Source organism: Gorilla gorilla, chromosome 4 (assembly GCF_029281585.2).
Source record: "Gorilla gorilla gorilla isolate KB3781 chromosome 4, NHGRI_mGorGor1-v2.1_pri, whole genome shotgun sequence".
Lineage (NCBI taxonomy): Eukaryota > Metazoa > Chordata > Mammalia > Primates > Hominidae > Gorilla > Gorilla gorilla.
The window spans coordinates 142,878,616-142,904,396 of NC_073228.2; the positions used below are offsets into that span (position 1 = coordinate 142,878,616).

General features: G+C 41.0%; 1 protein-coding gene across 3 annotated transcripts in view; it reads right to left on the reverse strand.

Moving 5' to 3' along the window:
- SIL1 (SIL1 nucleotide exchange factor) overlaps nucleotides 1–25,781 on the reverse strand; it is a 316,769-nt gene that overhangs the window by 45,765 nt on the left and 245,223 nt on the right. For all 3 annotated transcript variants that reach the window (XM_055389147.2, XM_019026854.4, XM_055389146.2), the window contains one exon: nucleotides 22,253–22,374. In XM_055389147.2, coding sequence (XP_055245122.2) covers nucleotides 22,253–22,374 — 122 coding nt within the window. The remainder of the gene's footprint in view (nucleotides 1–22,252; nucleotides 22,375–25,781) is intronic.

The following is a 25,781-nucleotide window of genomic DNA, read 5'->3' on the forward strand; positions in this document are numbered from 1 at the left end:
CCACTAAAGAACTTACCCAGGCAACTAAACACCACCTGTTCCCAAAAAACTATTGAAAAAAGTAAAATTTAGAAAATAATAATTAAAAAAATATAAATAAATAATCTTATGCTAAACTATTCCAGGGCCAAGAGAAAAGAGAAACTTTTTCTTTTGTAACTGAAAGCTAGCTGAGATGGAAGCTGCTAGTGGTCCCCCACAATCTGTTCTCCCATTCTTCCACAGTAGCAGAATTTTTGCTGGGCAAATAAAGTATAAAGACTACATTTCTCGGCCTCCTTTGCAGGGAGGTATGGCCAAGGCACTACGTTTTGGCCAACAGATTATAAGCAGAAGCATCATTTGACAGCTTCTGAGATCCTCCTTAAGAGATTTTTAAGTGCCCTTTACCTCCTCTTCTATGTCGCTCCTTCCACCCTGCTCCCTGGAATGCAGATCTTGCCATCTGGGATGATGAGGAAGGGCTATTCCTTAGGGATGGCATCCTAGTGTGACTCGAAGGAACTCAAGACCCAAGAGTCTACCCACAATACAGTTGCCACACCAACCCAAAGCTGCTGACCTGAAGATGCTGTTTACATGGGAAAAAATAAATATCTATCCCATTATGTCATTTTCTGTCACTTCCAGAAATATGATGTCTAGGCCACAGCCAGACGCATCCTTGTGTAATTACCTCCCATTGGGTGTAGGAATATGACATGCTTCCAACCAATGGAATACGGCAAAGGTGACAAGATATATACAACTATGTGTATGTGATTACACTACGTAAGACGGTAACATCTGTTTTGTTGAGAAACACTCTCCCTTGCTGGCTCTGAAGAGGCAGGCTGCCAAGTTGTGAGCTGCTTATGGAGATAGCCATGTGGCAAGGAACTGAGGGCAGCCTCCCACCAGCAAGAAACTAAGGTCTCTAATCTGACAGCCTGCAAAGAACTGAACTCTGCCAACAACCACATCAGTTTAAAAGGAAATGCTTCCCAGTCAAGTGCCATATTAGACCCTAGCTCCAGCTGACACCTTGGACTACGGCAATGCAGAGGACCCGACAAAGTCACACTTGGACTCCTGACCTACAGAAAGTGTAATATAAGTGTGCATTGTTTTAAGCCACTAAGTTTGTGAGAATTTGTTACACAGCAATAGATAACTAATACAATGACCAAAAACATTTATTTCAGAAATGTAAGGATGATTCACTACTAGGTAATATATAAATAAATTCATCAACCTACAGAAGATATCATATTTAGTGGTAAAATATTAGAATCATTCCCTTTAAAGACAGGAAAAGGATAAGGATGTCTACTAGTATTTCAATAAACACTGTATTAAAGGTGCTAGACATTGCAATAAGAAAGAGAAATGGAGGATAAAGATTGAAAAGAAACAAAATTATTTTTATATTGAAATGATACAATTATCTACAAATAACATCCAAGAAAAAATGTAAACTATTAGAACTAATAAGACATCAGTAAGTTTGTTGGCTATAAAGTCATATACCAGCAACAAACAATTATAAAATAAAAACTTGAAAATTAACCTCTTTACAATAACAAATACTATGAGGTAATTAGGCATAACAAAAGAGATTGATTCACTACCTATATGGAAAAAATTATGATGTTTTATTAAAAGATGTGAGGCCATCTAACTGGAAAGACATATCATGTTCATGGACAGAAACACATTTTATAAATATGTTAATTCTCATAAATTAATCTATACATTTACTGCATTCTAGCTTAAATATCCAGTGTTTTGTTGAGCCTCACAGAGTACGCCTAAAATCCATATGGAAGAGTAAAGCGCCAAAAATATCCAAGGCAATTTTTAAATTAATAAATAATAGATGTACATATTTTGGGGATACGTGTAATAAATTTTTAATAAATTTAATTTCCGGGACACACATACAGGACATGCAAGTTTGTTACATGTAAACATGTGCCATGGTGGTTTGCTGCACCTATCAGCCCATCACCTAGGTATTAAGCCCTGCATGCATTAACTATTTATTCTGCTGCTCTCCCACCTCTTGCCCCCCAGCCCACCACCCCAACAGGTTCCAGTGTATGTTGTTCCTCTTCCTGTGTCCATGTGTTCTCATTGTTCAGCTCCCGCTTATAAGTGATAATATGTGGTGTTTGGTTTTCTGTTTTTGCATTAGTTTGCTGAGGACAATGGCTTCGAGCTCCATTCATGTCCTGCAAAGGACATGATCTTGTTCCTTTTTACAGCTGCATATGTACCACATTTTCTTTATCCAGTCTATCACTGATGGGCATTTGGGTTGATTCCATGTCTTTGCTATTGTGAATAGTGCTGTAATGAACATAAGCATGCATGGGATACATGTGCTATTTATTACATTCATATAATTTGTAAATATCAAATCAGTATAATTGGGATATCTATCACCTTAAATATTCATCTTTTTTTTTTTTTTTTTGAGACAGAGTTTCACTCTTGTTGCCCAGGCTGGAGTGTAATGGCGTGATCTCGGCTCACCACAACCTCTGCCTCCCAGGTTCAAGAAATTCTGCCTCAGCCTCCCAAGTAGCTGGGATTACAGGCATGCACCACCACGCCTGGCTAATTTTGTATTTTTAGTAGAGAGAGGGTTTCTCCATGTTGGTCAGGCTGGTCTCAAACTCCCGACTTCAGGTGATCTGCCCACCTTGGCCTCCCAAAGTGCTGGGATTACAGGCATGAGCCACCACGCCCCGCCTTGTCTTTTCTTTATGCTAGAAATATTCAAATTACATTCCAGTTATTTTGAAATGTATTATACAACAGATTATTGTAAACTATAGTCACCCTACTGATCTAGCAAACAATGGTGCTACTGCTTCTATCAAACTGTATATTTGTAACTATTAACCAACCTCTCTTCATTTCCTCTTTCCCCTACTTTTCCTAGTCTCTGGTTACCACCAATCTACTCTTTATCTTTATGAGATCCACATTTTTATCTACTATATATAAGTGAGAACATGTGATATTTGTCTTTCTGTACTTGGCTTATTTCACTTAACATAATGACCTCCAATTCCATCCATGTTGCTGCATACTAAAGGATTTCTTTTATTGTGTATATGTGCCACATTTTCTTTATCCATTAATCCACTGATGGGCATTTTGGTTGATTCCATATTTCGGATATTGTGAATAGTGCTGTAATAAACATGAATATGTGGTGATTTCTTTGATATATTGATTTCCTTTCTTTTGGACATACACCCAGCAGAATTGCTGGATTATATGGTAGTGCTAATTTTAGTTTTTTGAGGAAACTTCATACAGTTTTCCAAAGCGGCTGTACTAATTTGCATTCCTACCAACAACGTACCCCTTTCACCACATCCTCACCAGCATCCATTACTCCCTGTCTCTTTGATAAAAGCCATTTAAACTGGAGTGAGATGATATCCCATTGTGATTTTAATTTGCATTTATCTGATGACTAGTGAAGCTGAGCATCTTTTCACATACCTGTTGGCCATGTGTATGTCTTCTTTTGAGAAATGTCTGTTCAGATCTTTCACCCATTTTTAATCAGATTTTTTTTGCTATTGAGTTGTTTGAGCCCCTTATATTTTCTGTTTATTAATCCTTTGTCAGATGGATAGTTTGCAAATTATTTTATTCCATTCTGTGGGTTGTCTCTCCACTTTGTTGGTTTTCTTTGCTGTGCAGATTTTTTTTTTTTTTTTTTTTTTTTTGAGACAGAGTCTCACTCTGTCGCCAGGCTGGAGTGCAGTGGTGCAATCTCGGCTTACTGCAATCTCCACCTCCTGGGTTCAAGCAATTCTTCTGTCTCAGCCTCCTGAGTAGCTGGGACTACAGGTGCATGCCACCACGCCCAGCTAATTTTTATGTTTTTAGTAGAGATGGGGTTTCACCATGTTGACCAGGATGGTCTCGATCTCTTGACCTTGTGATCCGCCCACCTCGACCTCCCAAAGTGCTGGGATTACAGGTGTGAGCCACCATGCCCAGCCTGTGCAGATTTTTAGCTTGATGTAATCTCTTTTGTCTATTTTTGCTTTGGTTGCCTGTGCTTTTGAGGTCTTACACACAAAAAAATCTTTGCCCAGAACAATGTCCTGGAGCCTTTCCCCAATCTTTTCTTTTTTGAGACAATATCTTGCTCTGTCACCACAGCTGGAGTGCAGCAGCACGATCACAGCTCACTATAACCTTGAATTCCAGGGCTCAAGCAATCCTCCTGCCTCACCTTCCTGAGTGGCTGAGACTACAGGAATGCAACACTGTGCCCAGCTAGTTTTATTTTTTATAGAGAAGGGGTCTCACTGTGTGTTGCCCAGGCTGGTCTCAAACCCCTGGCCTCAAGCGATCCTCCTGTCTTGGGCTCCCCAAATGCTGGAATTACAGGTATGAGCCACCACACCTGGTTTCCAATGTTTATTCTAGTAGTTTCATAATTTCAGGCCTTAGACTTAAGTCTATAATCCATTTTGATTTGATTTTTTTGTATATAGTGAGAGATAGAGGTCCAGTTTCATTCTTCTGCTATGGTTATCTGGTTTTCCCAGCACCATTCATTGAAGAGACTGTCCTTTGCCCATTGGATGTTCTTGGTGCCTTTGTTAAAAATGGGTTGGCTGTAAATGTGTGGATTTACATCTGGGTTCTGGGTTCTGTTCCATTGGTCTTTGTGTCTGGGTTGTTTTGTTTGTTTGTTTGTTTTGTTTTTTACCAATGCCATGCTGATTTGGTCACTACAGCTTTGCAGGTGTTTGTTTTGAGACAGAGTGCTCTGTAGCCTAGGCTGGAATGCAGTGGCACAATCTTGGCGAACTGCAACCTCCACCTCCAGGTTCAAGCAATTCTTCCACCTCAGCCTCCCGAATAGCTGGGACTACAGGCGTGTGCCACCATGCCTGGCTAATTTTTGTAATTTTAGCAGAGATGGGGTTTCACCACGTTGGTCAGACTGGTCTTGAACTCCTGACCTCAAGTGATCCACCTGCCTTGGCCTCCCAAACTGCTGGGATTACAGGCATAAGCCACTGTGCCCAGCCAACTTTGTACTATATTTTGAGGTGAGGTAGTGTGATGCTTCCAGCTTTGTTCTTTCTGCTGAGGATTGCTTTGGCTATCTGGGGTCTTTTGTAGTTCCATGTAAATTTTAGAATCGTCTCTTTTATTTCTCTGAAGAATTGCATTGGTATTTTGATAGGGATTGCATTGAATCTGTAAATTGCTTTGGGTAGTATTATCATTTTAACAATATTAATTAGTCCTATCCATGAGCACGGAAACTTTCCATTTTTGTGTGTCCTGTATTAAACTCTTTATGCTGCTATAAAGAAATATCTGAGACTGGGTAATTTTTACTTATTTATCTATCTATTTATTTTGAGGCAGGGTCTCACTCTGTTACTCAGGCTGGAGTGTGGTGCTGTGACCACAGCTCACTGTGGCTTCAACCTCCCCAGGCTCCAGTGATCCTCCTGAGTAGCTGCAACCACAGGCGCGCACCACCACACTCGGCAAATTTTTGTATTTTTTGTAGAGATGGGGTTTTGCCATGTTGCCCACACTGGTCTCGAACTCTCAGGTTCAAGTCATCTGCCTGCATCAGCCTCCCAAAGTGCTGGGATAATAAGCGTGAGCTACTGTGCTCAGCTGAGGCTGGGTAATTCATAAAGAAAAGAGGTTTTATTTTGGCTCATGGTACTCCAAGATATACAGAAAGCATGGTGTCAGCATCTGATTCTCGTAAGGGCCTCAGGAAGTTTATAATCATGATATAAGGCAAAGCAGGAACAAGTGTCTCACATGGTGACAGTGGGAGAAGGGAGCAGTCCCAGACTTTTAACCAACCAGATCTCATGTGAACTAACTGAGGAAGAACTCACTTATCACCAAGGAAGTGGTGCTAAACCATTCACAAGGGATTTGCCCCCTGTGATCCAATTAATCTCCCACCAGGCCCTACCTCTAACACTGGGAATTATCTTTCTTTTTTGTTTTTCCCTCATGAATAAAGTAGGATGCAGAGGATTACCTTTCCTTTTTTTTTTTTTTTTTTTTTTTTTTTGAGACAGTTTTGTTCTTGTCATCCAGGCTGGAGTGCAATGGCACAATCTCAGCTCACTGCAACCTCTGCCTCCCAGGTTCAAGTGATTCTCCTGCCTCAGCCTTCGGAGTAGCTGGGATTACAGGTGCCCGCCACCACGCCCAGCTAATTTTTGTATTTTTAGTGGAGATGGGGTTTCACTATGTTGGCCAGGCTGGTCTCAAACTCCTGGCCTCAGGTGAAATGCCCACCTCGGCCTCCCAAAGTGCTGGGATTACAGGTGTGAGCCACCATGCCCGGCCGAGGATTATCTTTCAACATGAGATTTGGAGGGGACAAATATCCACACTATATCATGTCCAATTCAATTTTTTCCATCAGTGTTTTATAGTTTTCCTTTTATAGATCTTTCACTTCTTTTGTTAAATTGATTCCTAGGTATTCTTCATAGCTGCTGTAAATGGAAGTGCTTTCTTCTTTTCCAGATTGTTCACTGTTGGCATATAGAAATGCTATTGGCTGGAAACGATGGCCAAGCCTGTAATCTCAAAGCTTTGGGAGGCCAAGGTAAACTCTTGGCCTCAAGCAATCCTCAAGGAGTTCAAGACCATCCTGGGCAACATAGTGAGACCCTATCTGTGTGAAAAAAATGAAAATATTAGCCAGGCATGGTAGAGTACACCTGCAGTCCTAGCTACTGAGGTGGAGGCAGGAGGATTGTTTCAGCCCTGAGGTTATATAGGGAGCTATGACTGCGCCATTACACTCCAGTATGGGCAACAGAGACCCTGTCTCTAAAAATAATAATAAAGAATAAATGCTACTGGTTTTTGTATGTTGATTTTTATATACTGCCACTTTACTGAAATCGTTTATTTGTTCTAACAGTTTTTTTCGTGGAGTCTTTAGGTTTTTCTAAGTAGAAGATCTGTTGTTTGGAAGGCTAAGGTGGGAAGATTGCTTGAGCCCAGCAGGTCAAGGCTGCAGTGCACCATGATTGCACCACAGCACTCCAGCCTGGGTGACAGAGTAAGTCTCAGAAAAAGAAAAAAGTTCACATTGTCTAAACTGTTTCTTCCTTTCCAATTTGGATGGCCTTTATGTTTCTCTCTTGACTAATTGCTCTGGCCAGAACTTCCAGTATTCTGTTGAATAAAAGTGATGTAAATAGGCATCTTTGCCTTCTTCCTGATCTTGTAGGAAAAGTTTTCCATTTTTCCCTGTTCAGTACAATGTTAGCTATGGGTCTGTCATATATGGCCTTTATTATTATGAGGTATGTTCCTTCTATATCCAGTTTGTTGAGGGTTTTTATCATAAAGGGATGTTAAATTTCATTGACTGTTTTTTCAGTATCCATTGAAATGATTACATGGTTTTTGTTCTTGATTCTGGTAATGTGACATATCACATATGTTGAACCATCCTTGTATCCCTGACCCAAGGCAATTTTAAACATGAATAAGGATGAAGGTTTTGTTCTACTTGATGTCAAAACTTATATAAAGCTACAGTAATTAAAATAATATGAGATTGGTGCAAGGATAGAAAAAGAGACCAATGGATCAGAATACAAACCAATACAAATAAGAGAATTCAGTATATAGTAGAGGAACCATTATACTTCACTGGGGAAAAGATAGACTCTTTAGTACATAATGCCAGAACAACTAGTTGGCCACATGATAAAAACTAAAATTAAATCTATATCTCACAGCATACATAAAAATAAATATTAAAATAAAAACCCGTCAAAACTTTATACTCTCAGAAGATAATATAGACAAATATCTCTATACCTCAAGGAAAGATTTCTTAAAACACACAGAGCATAAACTTCAAGAAAAAGATGGATAATTCTGACTTTCTAAAAATACTTTAAAATGTCTGTAACAAAAGCAACATAAGCAATGTGAAATGACCTGCTACACACAAGAATATATTTGCTATGCATATAATTGACAAAAGACAGTATCCAGACTATATATAATTCATGAAAATACATATGAAACATATAATTACCCAGATTATATATATAATATATAAATGCCAACTAAAACATAAACAAAAGACTCTATGGGAAAAAATAGGCAAAAGATATTAAGAGGCAATTAAAAAAGATGGCTTATTGAAAACACACAAAAACATACATAATCCAAACCAAAAAATCTCAGAGCAATCTGTATAGTATAATTCCAATTGTCTGTGTGTAGGGGTGGGGGGAACTACTCAATTTATATAGTAGTCAGGAAAGAGTAAATTCAAAAGAAGAATGAGATACTATACCATACCCATCAAATTGGCAAAAAATAGAAACTCTAATACAAAACATTGACAAGGATATGGAGAAATAGGAACCATCAAACACAGTATGAGTTTTTTGAAACATAGTGGTTTATTTCCACTAGCAACCACTTTGGAAAACAATTTGGCATTATCTAGTGGCACTGAAAATGTGCATATAACCTAGCAATTCTACTTTAAGGCATATATCCTAGGGACATACTTGCATATGTACCCAAAGAGTCATGCACAAGGATACTCATTGCAACATTGTGTGTAATAGCAAAATAACTGGCATCAATCTAAATGTTCCTTAACAAAGGTTTTCAAATAGTGGGATGCTAAACTAAGCTGTACACGGAGCTACATGTAACAACATAGAAAACTACTAAAACACTATCTGTGTGTGTATGTGGTAGGGGGGATACAATGAAGACAGATACATATGACAAACTATAAAGAACAGATACTGCTGGGCGGGCACAGTGGCTCACGCCTGTAATCCCAGCACTTTGGGAGGCCAAGGCGGGTGGAGCAAGAGGTCAGGAGTTTGAGACCAGCCTGATCGACATAGTGAAACCCCGTCTCTACTAAAAATACAAAAATTAGCTGGGCGTGGTGGCGGGCGCCTATAGTCCCAGCTACTCAGGAGGCTGAGGCAGAAGAATGGTGTGAACCTGGGAGGCAGAGGTTGCCGTGAGCCAAGTCGCGCCACTGCACTCCAGCCTGGGTGACAAAGTGAGACTCTGTCTAAAAAAAAGAAAGAATAGATACAATAGGCCAGGAGTGATGGCTCACGGCTGTAATCCTAGGACTTTAATAGGCTAAGGCAGGCCTATCACTTGAGCTCAGGAGTTTGAGACCAGCCTGGGCAACATGGTGAAACCCTGTCTCTACAAAAAATATAAAAATTACCCAGGTGTGGTGGCACTCACCTGTAGTCCCAGCTACCTGGGGGACTGGGGCAAGAGGATTGCTTGAACCCAGGAGGTCGGGCTGCAGTGAACCAAGATCGTGCCACTGCATTCCAGCCTGGGTAACAAAAGTGAGAACCTGTCTCAAAAAAAAAAAAAAATAGATATGATACACACCAAATTCAGAACAGTGGTTACCTCTGGGGGAGAACAAAGGGAAATACAAAGGATTATGAAAGGGTCATCAACTATATCTAATATCTTATTTCTTTAAAAAATCTGAAGCAAATATAGCAAATTTTAGTTTATTAAATCTGGGTAGTGAGCGTAAGATTTTCTGAACTCCTCTTTGAAATATTTCATATTTTTGAAATAATACAAAAATAAATAAATACTCATTGCAGAAAAGGCTTTACTAAGTATCTCATAAAAAAATAGAAACCATGAAATAAGTATCCATTTTCTCTAAATAAACATTTTAAACTTCCATATAGAAATGTATCATAAATAAGGATGAAAGAGAAATACAAATTTGGGAAAATATTTGCAAAACAAAAGATTAATCCCTGAAACATAAAGAGCTCTATTGTTTTCAACAATGTCCTAGGGCACAAATTGCTCCACAAATGAATCAAATCAACTTTGCCCCCTTTGAAGGAATAGTTGCTGAGGTCACTGTTTGATATTTCTTCTGATCCTACGAGGGCTCCTTCCAACTGGCTTACTCCCCGGTACCCTCTTGAGAACTAGCCCACGTATAGTTTGATTCTGACGCTATATCCATGAATCTCTCCCAGTTTCATTTCACCACAACCTCCACAGTTCTTGAAAGTGTCCTTAGGTTCGAACTTCTGCATGCTCTGTTGCAAATGCAGTCAGTTCCTTCGGGAAGAGATTAAGAGCTATCTGTTTTATGGCCTAACTCAGGCCAAACCTCTGAGTTAGGACCCTGGAGCTAGAGGTGGAAACAATAACAAGGTTCTGAGTGCTCAGTGAGTTGGGGGACAGCAGCCCAAGGCCCTTCGTCACATGGAACCACCATCTCAGGAGCTAGGGAAAGGCAATTAGGACTCCAGTATTCTCTGTGTGCCACAGCCAAGATCCAAGATAAAGCTTCCATTCTACAAGCAGGAGACGAGCTGAAGAAGGGACTCTCCCACCCCCCAACTCCCAGACTCTCAAATGCAGTTGCCTGGGACTTGGCCTTAGCAACAGGTAGCAAGGGGCAGGAGAGAAGTGTTAACAGTCTGCTCCTTCTGGGAAGCAAGCCCTTGGACTTGGGGGAAAGGGAGCTCTGGGTGCTTGGCTGCAGCAGTTTGGAATGGCGTCTCCACTTCACCAAGCTGGAAGCAGGCAGCGAGGGAGACGTCTTATGTGAGATAACACAGACTCCCACCTTTCACACCAAATTTCACATATTTCCTTGAGCAGATGTTTATTTACTATTTGCCCTTGGGACTATTCCCAAAGACTAATTTTTAAATAACGTACACAAGTTTTACTAGGAGTGGGTCAACAAAGCTCCTCACACTGTCATGACAGAAGATGATGTCCTCCTGTATCATTTAAATATTTTATGATGAGCATATATATTCGCTGCAAAACCAAGGAGGACATTAAAAATAAAAACAGAGAAAGAGGGAGAAACTGAAAGCTGGTAGGAGGTAAGAAAGTAAGAACTTCCAGAACAGTAAGAGAAGCCCATGCTGGCTGGTGGCCTCCTTGCCAGTCTCTGTAGTTCCGTTCTTCTCTTTGCTTCAATAAATGAATTATACTCTTTCTAATAACCTCAGCCCGTGAACAGGCCCTTAATGAGAAAACAGGCACACCTGAAATAACTTTGGGAAGCACAGTGGATTTTTCCTTGAATCCAGATATCTAACGGGAGGTGAGTGGAACACCAAGAGAGGAATGTTGTAGGCAATGGAACCACAGTGGAAACAGCTGTGGAGAACTGATGAAAATTATATCAAACAGAGCCTAGTGTCAGGCCAAGCAACTAGGCTAAGAATACCAAAAGCACTGTCTTCCCTCTTTCCCCACTCCTGGTACTTTGCAGCTAATCTGTCTTCATTATTATTCACCTGCTTTAATTTTTAATTATTAGTTTTTGAGATAGGGTCTTGTTACGTTTCCCAGGCTGGTCTTGAATTCCTGGCCTCAAGCGATCCTTCCACCTCAGCCTCCCGAAGTGCTGAGATTACAGGTGTGAGCCACTGTACCTGGCCTCTGTTTTTATAACCCAGTCTTTCTGTGGTTTCACTATGTTACCAGAAATGGATTTCTTCTGAATCACTGTGCATGGGATTCAGTGGGTTTCCTGAATCAGAATTCATGTCTTTTATCAATTTAAAGAGGTTTGGAAAAGTATCAGCCAAATCTCTTTAAATATAGCCTATCTCATACATATTCTCTTTATTCTTCTGAAACTCATGTGAGACCTTTATATTCAAATCTTCACATCTCTTAACCTCTTTTTTCATTTTTCTGTCTATGCTGCACTTTAGGTAATTTCTTCCATTCTATACTCTAGTTTACTTAATTACTCTTCAGCTGTGTCTAACCAGCTATTTACCTTGTCCACTGAATTCCTAACTGCAATTAGATTTTCAACTTCAAGAAGTTCTATTTGTGAATCAACCTAACTGTCCATTAATGAACGAATGGATAAAGAAAATGTGATGTACATACACAATGGAATATTATTCAGCCAGAAAAAAATAAAGAAAAACTGCCATTTGTGACAATACAAATGAAACTAGAGGACATTATGTTAAGTGACATAAGCCAGGCACAGAAAGACAAGTATTGCATAATCTCGTGCATACGTGGAATCTAAAAAAATTTATCTCATAAAAGTAGAGTAGAATGGTAGTTACCAAGGGCTGGGGTAAAAGATAGGATGTCGGGCCAGGTTGCTGGGGCAGGGGAGTATTGAGATGTTGGTCAAAGGATACGAAATTTCAGATGGACAGGAGATTTAAGTCCAAGAGATCTATCATATAGCATGGTGACTGTAGTTAATAACAATACATTGTATTCCTGAAAAATGCTGAGGCAGGGATGTTAAGTGCTCTCACCACAAAAATGATAACTTATGTGAGCAAGATTAGTCATTCCAGAATGTATATATATTTTGAAATATCATGTTTTACAAAATAAATACATATAATTTTATCTGCCAAGTAAAAAAAAATTTTTTTAATTTAAAAGAAGTTCTAGTTGCGTCATTTTCAAATCTGTCCATTCTCACTTTTGATAGCCTATTGTTTTTTTGCCCATACTTTTGATAAAATCTTATTTAAGCATATTAATTATTTTATATTCTGTTTTCTGTGAATTTTACTACCTATAATTTTTTAAATTTTTATTTATTTTAAAAAATTATTAATAGAGACAGGTTCTCGCTTTGTTGCCCAGGCTGGTCTCAAGCTCCTGGCTTCAAGTGATCCTCCTGCCTCAGCCTCCCAAAGTGCTGTGATTACAAGTGTGAGCCACTGCACCCCATCTAGCTATAGTTTTAAAAGTTTGATTATTTGTTTCTGCTGTCTTTCATTCATAGTGGCTTATTTTTTATGTGCTTTGTGATATTTTGGTTGTGAGCTCATGATCATTGGAAGATTTTTGTTTGTGGGGATGCTCTGAGGCCTGGATGTGAGTTCCTCCAAAGAGGATTTGTTTCTGCATCCACCAGTAACTCAGAAATTCTGCCAATTTCAAACTACGTTTTAAAAAAACCTTTTCCCATGGAAATTTTCATGTATATACTAAAATACAGAGAATGGTATAATAATCCCCATGGACTCTTCACTCAGCTTTCAAAATTATGAAGTCATAGCTAGCACTATTTTATCTATACCCCGACTCAGCCACCTACCCACCTCCTCAGATCTCAAAATAAAGCATAATGGAGACATCCTATCTTTGGTTTTTGTTGTTGTTTTCTGAGATGGAGTCTCGCTCTGTTGCCCAGGCTACAGTGCAGTGGCATGATCACGGCTCACTGCAGCCTCAACTTCCATTCTCAGGCAATCCTCCCACCTCAGCCTTCTGAGTAGCTGGGACCACAGAAACATACCACCAGACCCAGCTAAATTAAAATATTTCTTTGTAGAGACAGGGTCTCCTTATGTTGCCCAGGCTGGTCTTGAACTCCTGGGCTCAAGCAATCCTTTCACTTTGGCCTCCCAAAGTGCCTTGATTATCTATGACCATGCTACCCTGAATGTGCCTGATCTCATCTGATTCTTGGAAGCTAACCAAGGTTGGGCCTGGTTAGTACTTGGATGGGAGACCAAAGTGCTGGCATTACAGGCACGAGCCACTGTGCCTGGCCCGACATCCTATCTTTTACCCATAAATTTTTCAGCATACTTCTTCTCTAAAAAGGCTCTTTTTTACAAAAACAAAACAATACCATTTTCACACCAAAAATTTAATATTATCCTTCATATTATCAAATATCAAATAATTGTTTAAATGTTCCCAATTATGTCATGATTTTTTCTTTTTTTTTTTTTTGCAGATTGCTGATTTGGTCAAGATCTAAACATATTGTAGAGCTCCAGCATGGGGGCTCACGCCTGTAATACAAACACTTTGGAAGCCCAAGGTGGGAGAATCACTCAAGCCCAGGAGTTTGAGATCAACCTGGGCAACAAAGTAAGACCCTGCCTCTACAAAACAATAAAAAATAAAAACTAGCCAGGCATGGAGCATATGCCTGTGGTCTCAGCTAGACAGGAGGCTGAGGCAGGAGACTGAGTCTGCAGTAAGCCGTGTTTGCACCACTGCACTCTAGGCTTGGGTGATACAGCAAGATCTGTCTCAAAAAATAAAACAAAAAATACATACATTGTAACTATAATTGGCTGATATTCATCTTAAATATCTTTTAATTTATGGGCTTCATCCCATCTCTTTATTTTTTTCTCTTGTATCTTATTTTGTGAAAAAGCCAGTAATTTGCCTGCTCTACGGTTTTCCACAGTCTGGTCTTTGCTGATTGCAAGTCTATTATATCATTGAACCTATCACCTGTCCCCAATATTTCCCTTAAATTGGACGTCAGATCTAGAAGTATGTTCAAATTCAGATTAGATTTTCTATCAAGAGTGCTTCCTATGTGGTGTTATACTGTTTTCAGAAGGCATGTCAGACTCAGTTTCCTTAGGAAACAGACTGAAGATCTGTAGGCATTTTTCTCCCTTCCACTCAAAGCCAATTTGCCTTAATAATTCCTTTTGAGTGGAAGATTTTCATTTTTCTAATTATTTCATGGCCCCTAAGCTTTGTCTCTTGTCCCCTAAATTATGATTCCTGTTGAAACCAAGAGCTCACAGCCACTAGGGAATAGCAAATGTTCCCAGGTCAGCTGTCAGGTTCAGTGTTTTGTATCTCTTAGGATTTGAGCTTTCCATTATATTTGCTTTAGAATTTCTCTCACTTTCTTACAGGGCTACCACATAAAGAATATGACATTATTAAATTCCCCTGCAGTTACACAGAGCAGTGGCTCTACAGTTTCTTGTTGGCTGAATTAAGCATTTAAAGAAATGTTTAAGTATTTAATACAACATCTTCAGGTATTTGAACTAAGAGAGTTTCTTGGGAAACGTGCTATTTGATAGATTGAGAAGTCTCCCAGTGCTGTTTTGCTTTGTTTCATCACTCACTATTTAAATGTTAATTACAAAAATAATACATACTCACTGGAAGAAAAATCAAACTCAAAGCACAGAAAAATTTTAAAGCCTCCTTGCTCTTGGTGGCTTTCTTTCTCCCACCAATTTTTGGTGACTTCAATTTTTGTGTTAGACCATTTATGTTCAAAGCATCCACATGAAACTTACCCTCTATAAGGTGCTGTGAGCACCGCAGACTTGAATACCAGTTCCCATGCTCAAGAAGCCTTCAATCTTGTTGGGGAGATAGATGAAAGAACTGGCTTACAACAGAGAAGTAGATGTATTAAAGAGTCAGTTTTCCCAGCACTCTGGGAGGCCGAGGCAGGTGGATCACCTGAGGTCTGGAGTTCGAGACCAGCCTGACCAACATGGAGAAACCCCATCTCTACTAAAAATACAAAATTAGCCAGGCGTGGTGGCACACACCTGTAATCCAAGCTACTCGGGAGGCTGAGGCAGGAAAATTACTTGAACCCAGGAAGCAGAAGTTACAGTGAGCCAAGATCGCGTCATTGCACCCCAGCCTGGGCAACAAGAGTGAAACTTCGTCTCCAAAAAAAAAAAAAAAAAAGAGTCAGTTTAGGAGTCCAACAACAAATGCTAATAAAGATGATGATAAAACAAAGAACTTTGTGTGCTGAGAGTTATGTAAGGAAGAAATTAAGAAGGGGATAGTAGTGAAAAAATCTGAAGACAGCCACATAGAGGATGTGGAGAAGGCAGAGGTACATCGCAAAGACAAATTCAAGCGAAATGCTGAAGGGACAAGTTTATTAAGCAAAGTGGTGCCTCCCTCCCCAGAATGAAGGCTTAGTTTCTGCAGTACTCAGGATAGCTGGTCAGAGTCAGAGGTCATTTTCCATTTGTCATTATTTGCCATTTGAAAAAAGTAATCAGACTTTGAATGTAGCTTAAGAGAGCTATGACTACCCAATTTCCTAGGCCAATCTTGGTTAATATGCTAATCAGTTTATCAGATGCAAAAGGCTTGAGCACCTCTCCTGTCACTATAAGAGTGTGGAAAAATGAGCTACTAGAGACAAGAGGTCAGACAAGTCCTAGGGGTCACATTTGAACTTTTATTCAAACACTGGCATCTCCAGTGTGTGACCTCATCCCAATCTCCAACCTTCTGTTTTCTGGGCCTTCAGCCAGTGGGGCTATACACTCATTTCCATGGCCTTAGATTTTAAAGGGTCAAGGTGCGGTATCTGAATCATCCATGATTACATCATTAATAATAAAAACAGTACCGTCCACTCAGCCTCCAACGTTCTCTGAAAAACAATTCATGTCCAAGGTATCAATTTATTCCTTTGTTTTTCATGTATTCATTCAATAATTATTTCCTAAGCACCCACCCAATACTAGGTCCTATGCTATATATTACAGAGACAGCAGAATAAAGATAGAAAAGGGATCTTACCCCCTAAGTACTATCTAATAAGGGAGATTAACAGTAAACAGGTAACCAACCAAATATATAACTGCAAATTGAGATGAATGCTATGAAGATCAAGAGGATTTTTTTTTTCATTTAAAAGATCTGAGAGGGATTTTGGAAATATCCAAATGAATTCATATCAATATGAATATATGTTCAGTTGCAAGTAATGGAATCATGATTAACATTGATCTTAAAAAATAAAGACATTTCATTACCTCTCATAAGAAAAATCTGGAAGTAGATGGTTCCAAAATCATGAAAGTGGCTAAACTACATCATAAATAACCCAGTTTCCTCCTCCTGTCTTTCACCTCTATTATCCTCCTCAGCATGTTGGCTTTTTGTTCTTGTGCTTCTCACCTCACTGGTCCAAGATAGCTGCTGCAGCTCCAAGACAGCTGCAGTCAAGGCAGGAAGAAGTGGGTAGGGTCTCCTTACTATCTTATTATAAGAACAAAATCCTTCCCAGAGGCTTCCAAGCAAACATCTCTTTATGTCTCATTGGTCAGAACTGGGCCACATGGCCATCTCTAAACTAATACACATCCATAGAGAATGGGATTTCCATGCTTGCTTTAGACCATTCATAGCTCATTTCCTAGAACTGGGGAAGGGAATCTTCCGCCTAAACATGTTGCTGCCCTCACATTATCGAGGTTCCTTAGTAGATGAAAAAGGGGGAGGCCAGGCACAGTGATGCATACCTGTAATCCCAGCCACTCAGAAAGCTGGGGCAAGAAGACTGCTTGAGCCCAGGAGTTCAAGCTGTAGTATGCTATGATCACACCTGTGAAGAGCCCCTGCACTCCAGCCTGGGCAACACAGTGAGACCCTGTCTCTAAAAAAAAACCTTAAAAACCAGAAAAATGGGGAATGATTGTCTAGTAGACAACAATAGTAGAAATTAAAATCCACAGGACTTGTTCACTAAGTTAATGAGAAAGTGAAGAAGGAAGTAGACTCAAATATCACTCAAAAGTTTCAAGCTTGGAGAACTACAATAATCACAATGCCAAGAACAGATAAAAAGAGAATGTGGGAGGAAAAATCTAGTTTGTGAAACAATAATGAGTTCCACTTTCTTGAGTTTGAGGTGCGATGAGACAGTGTGGTAGAAACGTAGAAGACCACAGGAGAAAGGCTGGACTTAAATGTAGACACTAGAGTCATCCACAGTGAGGTTGGATTCAAAACCACAGGAATAGATAGTACCATTATGGGAGAAAATGAAAAGAGAGAAGGAGGACAAGGCTGGAGGAATCTTTGTGAATAGCTACAATTATTAATAGAAGATAGTAAGATGATGTTGCCAAAAAAGGAAAAGGGGAGTGAGAGATTAATTACAATCATCCCCAAACCAAGGGACTATAATGACATGGCAGCCAAGAGGTAAAGTTCCCTAAGGAAAGTGGCAGCCAACAGTTTGACTACCACAAAGATGCCAATGATGACAAAGTACTCTTGAAAAATTTCAGGGACAGAAACCAGATTGTAGGGATAGTAGTTTCAAGTACATTAATTTAATGCTCATGTGCACTCATTTGTATTCCTTTCTGTCTACGCTTTTTTTTTTTTCCCCCGACAGGGCCTCACTGTGTCACCTAGGCTGGAGTGCAATGGTATGATCATGGCTCACTGCAGCCTTGACTTTCCAAGTTCAAGCAATCCTCCCACCTCAGCCTCCCGAGTAGCATAGCTGGGACCACAGGCACATGCTACCATGCCCAGCTAATTTTCGTATTTTTTGTAGAGACAGGGTTTCACCATGTTGCCCAGGTTGGTCTTGAACCCTGGCTCAAGCAATCCACCTGCCGTGGCCTCCCAAAGTGCTGGAATTATGGGCGTAAGCCATTGCACCCAGGTTCAAAGAGTTAAAATTAATTGGTAAACCCTCAGCAGGAAGAGCACAACTAAGGAAATTAAGAGAGCCAACAAAGCATGAGGTGAGAGGGGACAAGGTTGGGGGAGGGGGACATGTTCATTTTATAAAGGGATATATATAACCCAAAATCTGCCAAGGAGGTTCCAAGGATGACGCCAAGGATAAAGGGGGAAGAACAGAATCCTGTTCTGGGGATCCACTGTAAAAGTACATAATCTCACCATGACTAATGGCACATGTACATCCTTTTTTGTACTAGGTTCAGTTCCATGACATCCTGCAAACTGTGGAAAGTTCAAAAGTACTGCAAACATGAATGCTTATAAGCCCATGTAATTGCACAGTAATTCATACATGTGCAGATGAGAACATGGGTTATTAAAGAAGGATACAGGACTCCAAAGGTGACTGAGGCAGGGGCATGAGAACAGCAAAGTCAGTGTTACATGGGGCAGGCATACTAGTCACTTGATAGTTTAACTCCTGACAGTTACGAGGTAAAGGAGATATATAGGGAGCTAAAAGGAAAACAAAAGCAGGCGGCCAGTTTGCTAAGAACCAAAACCAGATTACAGAAGGCTGCCTGGCCTCTGAAATTCACAAAGCCTTTTCGAGACTCCCCTTATACAGAAACACAAATCACTTGTCTGGAACTCCAGAGACTCCTGGTAGGTCAGACTGCAGACAGACACACACAAGTGCCATTATGAGATTAAATCAGGTCACAGAAAGGCCAATGAAAGTATTTACTTGAAGAAGGAGAAAGCAGGTTTGAGATAAAAGAAAAACCATTAAAAGACGAAGCTGCTAAAAGCATCAGCACCCCGACCCCTGCATATCTTGTTATGTAAGAGCTTGACCTGCCTTATATGTGGGCAAAAACAGGAAAATGAACGTGTGTGACCCATATATAAGTGTGAATAGTATTTAAATAAACTTTATTTCAGTGGCCATGTAACATTTAGTAGTCATGTCAATTACATTTACATGTACTCTCTCTTCTTGATCTTGGAATAATTGCTTCATGTTTAACACCAGGAAATAGATCTCTTCATCCACACAAATGTATATCAAAACCTTATTAAGCAATTAACCCAAGCAGGCAAATAAATGCCCTCAATGAAGCAGCAGGATTAGCAACAAGAGACCAGACGTGGTGGCTCATGCCTGTAAGCCCAGCACTTTGGGAGGCCAACATGGACAGATTGCTTGAGTCCGGGAGACTGGCCTGGACAACATGGTGAAACCTTGTCTCTACAAAAATTATAAACATTAGCCAGGTGTGGTGCCGTGTACCTGTAGTCCCAGCTACAGAGGTGGCTGAGGTGGAAGGATCACCTGAGCCCAGGAGGCAGAGGTTGCAGTGAGCCGAGATCGGGCCACTGTACTCCAGCCTGAGTGAAAAGAATGAGACCCTGACTCAAAAAAAAAAAAAAGGGTAGCACCAAGAGATACATGGTAGAATATAAGTGTCTTAACAGAAGAGAAAATGAGGAAGATAAAGGTTTTTATTGCAGAAAGAAAAGAAATAAGAATTACTATAGCAGAAACTCATAGTATAAAGGACACATCCTGATGAGGGGGATGATATTGATACCATCTTGTCATTGACAGGTGCTTTACAACTGTTTTCACAGGTCATTGTATATTATTTGATACTCACTCAATTTTATGAAATGCAGAGAACACCTATTATTGTTCCCTGTTAACGAAAGAAAAAGGTGAGGCTTAGAAAGGTTGTCCATGGGCACACAGATAGGAAATGGTAGAAACTAAACTTGAAACTAGATTGACTCTAGGTCCAGTGGTCTGCCTAATCCTCCTAAATACCCAAACATCTGGACTGACTGAGCAGTATTCATGCCCATCAGCAGAAAACCAGAAAGAATATCTTCTAGATACTATCCCCAGCGCTAGGACTCCATGATTCCAGAGTGCTCACTATCACCTGAACACCCTGTTGATAAAGAGCAAGCTCATCCCATCACTGTGTTGTGTATTTGTGCACATGTGTGGCAGGTGTATACACACCTGTATACTAGAAGCAGTTACAGAGGTGCAGAGCCAATACTTAAGACATGAAGAGTAAATGATGAATATCAGACTAGAGTACTGAAACCTACCTCTCCATTTAGAAATATCCTTACCTTGCATCAAGTTCCTCTTTGCAGAAAACATTGACATTTCCATGGTGTTTGGGAGCCTGCTGTTGGCTTCCAAAAGCTCTGGCGCCATACCATGCTGTCACGGTAACAGCCCTCCAGTGAGCCATCAAAAACCTAGCTAGAACATTTTGAATACAGCAGTTTGCTTGCCACCAAAACACTAAATTGCAATATTTTATATTTATCTCTATTTAAATTTTAGTTGATGCTGCATAAATGTTAACATGGTCTTAAGCTAATACAATCACAGAAAAGTCTTAATAACACCACACATTGGCACAGCCCCTGGGTGAGTTACGGGTCTGCAAAGCAGGCCCAACGCATGTTTCTCAAGTCACTTAATTAGTCCCCTTTAACTAGGATGTGACATGAAAATGCTACACAGTTTCCCCCAAGAAATGTATTTCCAGAAGCAATGGCAAGGGACGTATAGGATAATTTGTTCATATTAAAGGTAGAATAAAAGTACTCGGGAGTAAGGCAAAGATTTCCAAAAAGGGTCTGGAGAGAGGTTAATAATGTTGGATTTAGTTCTTTTCTGGCCTGAGAAGTAAAAAGTGAGCTTTAGTAAGTTCTCAAGCCTCTAAAGCCTTATAAGGCTAAGACCCTGGATTTCCTGGACTTCCTTATGACTGAAACCGCTGATACTAACGTCAAACATGCAGATTTTCCATCTTTCCAGTGGCTGCACAGGAGGAGATTTCCCTGGGAGACTTTGGTTCTGGGAGGTGAGACCAAGGGAGGTGGAGTTGCCCTGGAGGCCAGAGCCTTGACTGTCAACACCACCAACACAGGGAGCCAGGGCTTGAAGATCCAGGCAGAGTGGTGATAATGGAAACAAAGGCCGGCAGTGCCTCTCCTCATGGAACAACTCCAGCTTTCCCAGCTCTGCCCTTCAACTTACTAAGAAAATATGCTGAATTCCTTTCAGAGTGAGAGAGCATCAGACTGAGATTCTGATTTAAAAAACAAGCACAGATAAAGCACAAAGGAAATCTTCTCGAAACAAAGCCTATAATGGTAAATATGTTCAGAATAGCTTTTCTCCTGTAACATCGTGACCTGCATCTAAGCATCTAATAGTCTCCACCCATGCCCTTGCAGCAAGAATCAGAATATTTGTTCCTGTTTTAAAGGCACAAATGGTCCTAAGAGCAGATTTTCAAAAATGGGAGGAACAATAGCTCCAATGGACCAACTGCAGCATGCAGATATCTTGACCTTTGCAGGCGGTGTAGAATGATGTGGTGCCTACCTATCTTTTGGCATCTACTTCTTCGAGATGCTACCTCCCCACTCCTCTTGCCTTATCAGTCTTCCATCACAAGCCAGACTAACTGAAATTCTCAACGATTCCCAACCTAGAGAGGGCGATAATCTGACGGCATGTACATTGGTTCCAGACAACTAGGGCAAGACACATTCCTCCCTGAAAGCACCCCCTTGGTCAGGCTCATCATTTATTCGTCACTAGATGTAGCTTTACTGCCAAAAGATCTACTCTTGTTTATTCCCCTCCCTCTCTACTATTTATAGTTGGTCTAACTTTTTACAAGCTTTGAATAAAACAGAGAATGTGACCTAAGATGTGTTATTAAATGTCCATACACATAAGATGGGGGAACAGAGAGTCACAGATGGTGACAACATGGGTGAAAATTCGTATCTACTTGGAATAAGGGCAGAATCAAATTTTACTCCAGTTTCATTGAGATGACACTGAAATGTCAGTAGAAACAGGCACATTCAAGTGTACCCTTCTTCCAAGCAGATCAGGCCAAGCAATTCTGGCCATTGAGACGTCCATTATACTGCTCACCTGGAAAAGGCAGCGCCCAGCACAAACGCAGCATACTCCTTCACGAGGGGCTCTGTGCTGTTCAGCCCATTGATCACCACTTGAAGACCACCAAAGGAAAGCAGGTCCTGCGCATTGTCCATCTGCAACAGAGCCACTGCTTAGTACAGCATAGCCATCAGGGACAGGAAAGCTGTTCTTAGAGCCTTTCTTTTGGTGACTATCCAAAAACAAATTAAAAAGCCATGGAAAAAGCAATAATGGCCTTTTTGACTAAGAAAAGGTTTGTAAAAACCAATTTTTTAATACTCTTAAATTTGAGAACTCCTAATTCATCTAACACGATTGATGAGCACCTGCGTGGGAATCAGCGGAAATGACACCTAGCTATTGCTTATGCCAAACATGTCCTGGAAAATTCTAATATCATAATGAGTCACAAAGCTTATTCCTAATGTACAAGCTGTTAACACAAAGAATCTGGCGTCATCAGCACCACTAAATGGTGCCATGCTTCCTGCTGATGTCCAATCCCAATGGGGACAGTGGAGGCAGATTTTTAAAGCTGATTTTAAATTAGAAGCTAGGGACTATAAAAGGAGCCCTGTTGTTGGGAGGGGGATTGCTGTAAGAGTGCTGGGGAGGGGGGAATAACAATAGTACCTTTCTCTTGCATCTCAGGTTGACTGCATCTGAAGACATTCATGATAAAATATGCAAGAAAATCGCTCTCCCAAAGGTTTCTGTCTAAGCCTGTGCTACTGGCTAGTGGCTATGTATCAGACAGTGCAGAACATTTCTATCATTACATAAAGTTCTATTCAACAGCATTGGTCTAGGCTATCATTTAAACTCCAAATCTCCAAGTCCAGATTCTCTCTTTTACTCTATAGCGGATCTCATTACCCACGGTTTATTAGTACCCTGGAACAAGACAACTCGCTTTCCTCAGAAAGGTCACTGGATCCTGTTTTCTACATGTACCCGCTACAGTCTCCCTCGAATATATCTTTGTTGCCACAAAGGCTGCATCTTGCCCATATGCTAATCCCACTCTATCAATCATGAGGAAAACTCAGGAAGCTGAAGCCCAACAACTGTGGCTGCTACCCATCTTTCTCCTCCAGATTCCACAGGGCCCCTTCCCAACCGCGTCCTTGCCTCTCTGAACTAGGAGAGGACTCTGACAGAGAAATCAAGTGTGAGGATTGGTATTTGACTGTGCTAGTGTTTTGTGGTGGCCTAGCCTGTTGTTGCCACTTGAAAGATCATATTCATACACATTTGGATGGAATCTCCATGACAACAGGGGTTTTGTCTGTCTGTCCACGCTTGTAGCTCCAGGGACTAGGATGGTGCTGAGCATATGGTTAGGTGTTCAGTGAATAACTGTTGCATTAATGAGTATGAATTTGATCAGAAAAGAATGTTCCTGAAATAAAGCTCCAGTGTGAATAAAAAGGCAATCTGGGGTATCTGTGCCAACAAAATGAATGGGCCTCTGGTACCACAGACATGAAGTAATGGCTAAACCAGGTTGTGAAGTAAGCATGAAGTCTGCTCTGCCATGTGGCCCCAGGCCATGGACATTTTTCTGCCCCAAACTGTTCTTATGAAGAGGAATAACTGGTTGAGCCACAGCCCAGCTAACTAGGGAGACTCAGGGTTGGGTGCTTTGCTGACATAAGCACCTTTCTTCCTTCCCCACATGCTCTAATTTTACAATGTAAGAATTCACTACCTATTCTTTGGTTGTCCTTCCTCTGGGTTTTCTGGATACAAAACTATGGCTCAGAATCCTGTCATACCATGCCTGGAATGGCCACTTATCAAAGCTGGTATGAGTTCCTAGCAGAGCAGCTGCCACTCGGTCAGCTCCAAAGCAACACAGCCCAGAGTCATGGACCTTCTGTTCTAGAGTTAGTTTATCTACTATTACTACAATCATAATTCAGCATGATAGAAATGCAGACATTTATATAAGCACTTCAGCCTTTTTGGGATGTTTTCTCATGGTTTATTTCACTAACAGTGAGGAAGAAACGATTCATTCTGCCCAGTGCACATCAAAAGCTGGGCCCTCCCTGGTGACATACAGGAGAAACCATGACCATAGCCCAGGTCCACAGCTCCCCATCTGGGTCTGGGGCCAAAACTGTTCTCAGGCTGCCTTCGGGGTGGGGTGGGACAGGCAGAGAGGAAGAGGAGGAGGGAGTGCAGGAGGGAACTATGCCAACACCCTGGAGGAAAGGAAAGAAGCAGGGCACTGATAAGACAATGAGAGAATGGGAAACAGCGAAGGGGAAAAATGGTGGCACACAGCTGAGGAGACACGTGGGAGAAGGCAAATGTACTGCCCCAGGTAGATGGGGTGGACGGAGGCCCCTCCTCATAAATAACTCACCATCTGTTTTCCACACACAAGGTTTTGCTTTTCATATATCCTGTTTAATAATTCAAATATGGCTGTGAGGAAGCCTGGCAGACCTGGTTTGGGTCCTTGGAGCCTACAGCTCCTCAAACCACCATTCAGTGAGTCTGGAATGAGAATGGACTGGGGAAGTTCCTGGCTAGGAAAGTGCCATCTTCCTTAAAACTAGTACTACATCACCCCAAGCCCCCATCACAACTGGGACTCGGGCCGAGTTGTGTCTTACTTAATCCCCCAGTGAAATCACAGTTTAACATTGCTGCATGGCAGCCTGATGCACCAGCCCTTCCAGTCAAAACACCAATGATCCAGAACATTTCTCTGCCAAAAGACAAATTTGGCTTCTGCCAGGGACTGATCTTGGGATGACCTCAGGATGGGTCTGGTGAGGTGGCCTGTGAAAGCAGAATGGGGATGTCACCTTAGGGAAGACACTGCCAAGTGACAAAGAGCCTACAAGGGAAAACAAAGAACTTTGTTGGGGCAATGCTAGCCCAAGCCTCCTGTGGACTCATGCCCTTCCAGGTATGATAAGCTCTCCAGTCATTTTGGTGTTTCATGTGCAAGAGCCCATGGTGACCTGATACCTAAAGATTCATCCAAATATGTTAAGATGAGAAAAAATAGAAGCTGTCAACATCAAAGGAGGACTGAGTTGGCAAATAACCCCTTATATCCTTAATCCTTTAAATATCTCTAATGGAAAAGCTGTTGGAGTTCTTGGTTTTTACCCTGGAGAGTAAGACTGGAAAGGGGAAAGAGAACCGAGGTTCATTTTTTTTCTCTAAGAGGATCAGAGTCCTGCTATTTGAGGCCTGAGAAAGAGTTATGAGCAGAGAAAGAAGATGAAGAGGCTGCCCCATAATTCCTATGGATACAGTGCATACTCATCCTCTTTCACCACAGATGCTGGCAAAATCCTAAAGGAAGAAAGCATGTCTTTTAGCCCAGTTTACAGAGAACAAGGGCACTGTCGTGCATGGTGCATGGGAGGACATTGAGGATCTATGTCTTGACAAGGATCTCAAACAAGCCTTTGATTATGATTACACAGCCTCCTGGGCCACTGTTGCCCCTAGTCTGGATTACTGCAATAGCCTCCTATCTGGTCTCTGCTTC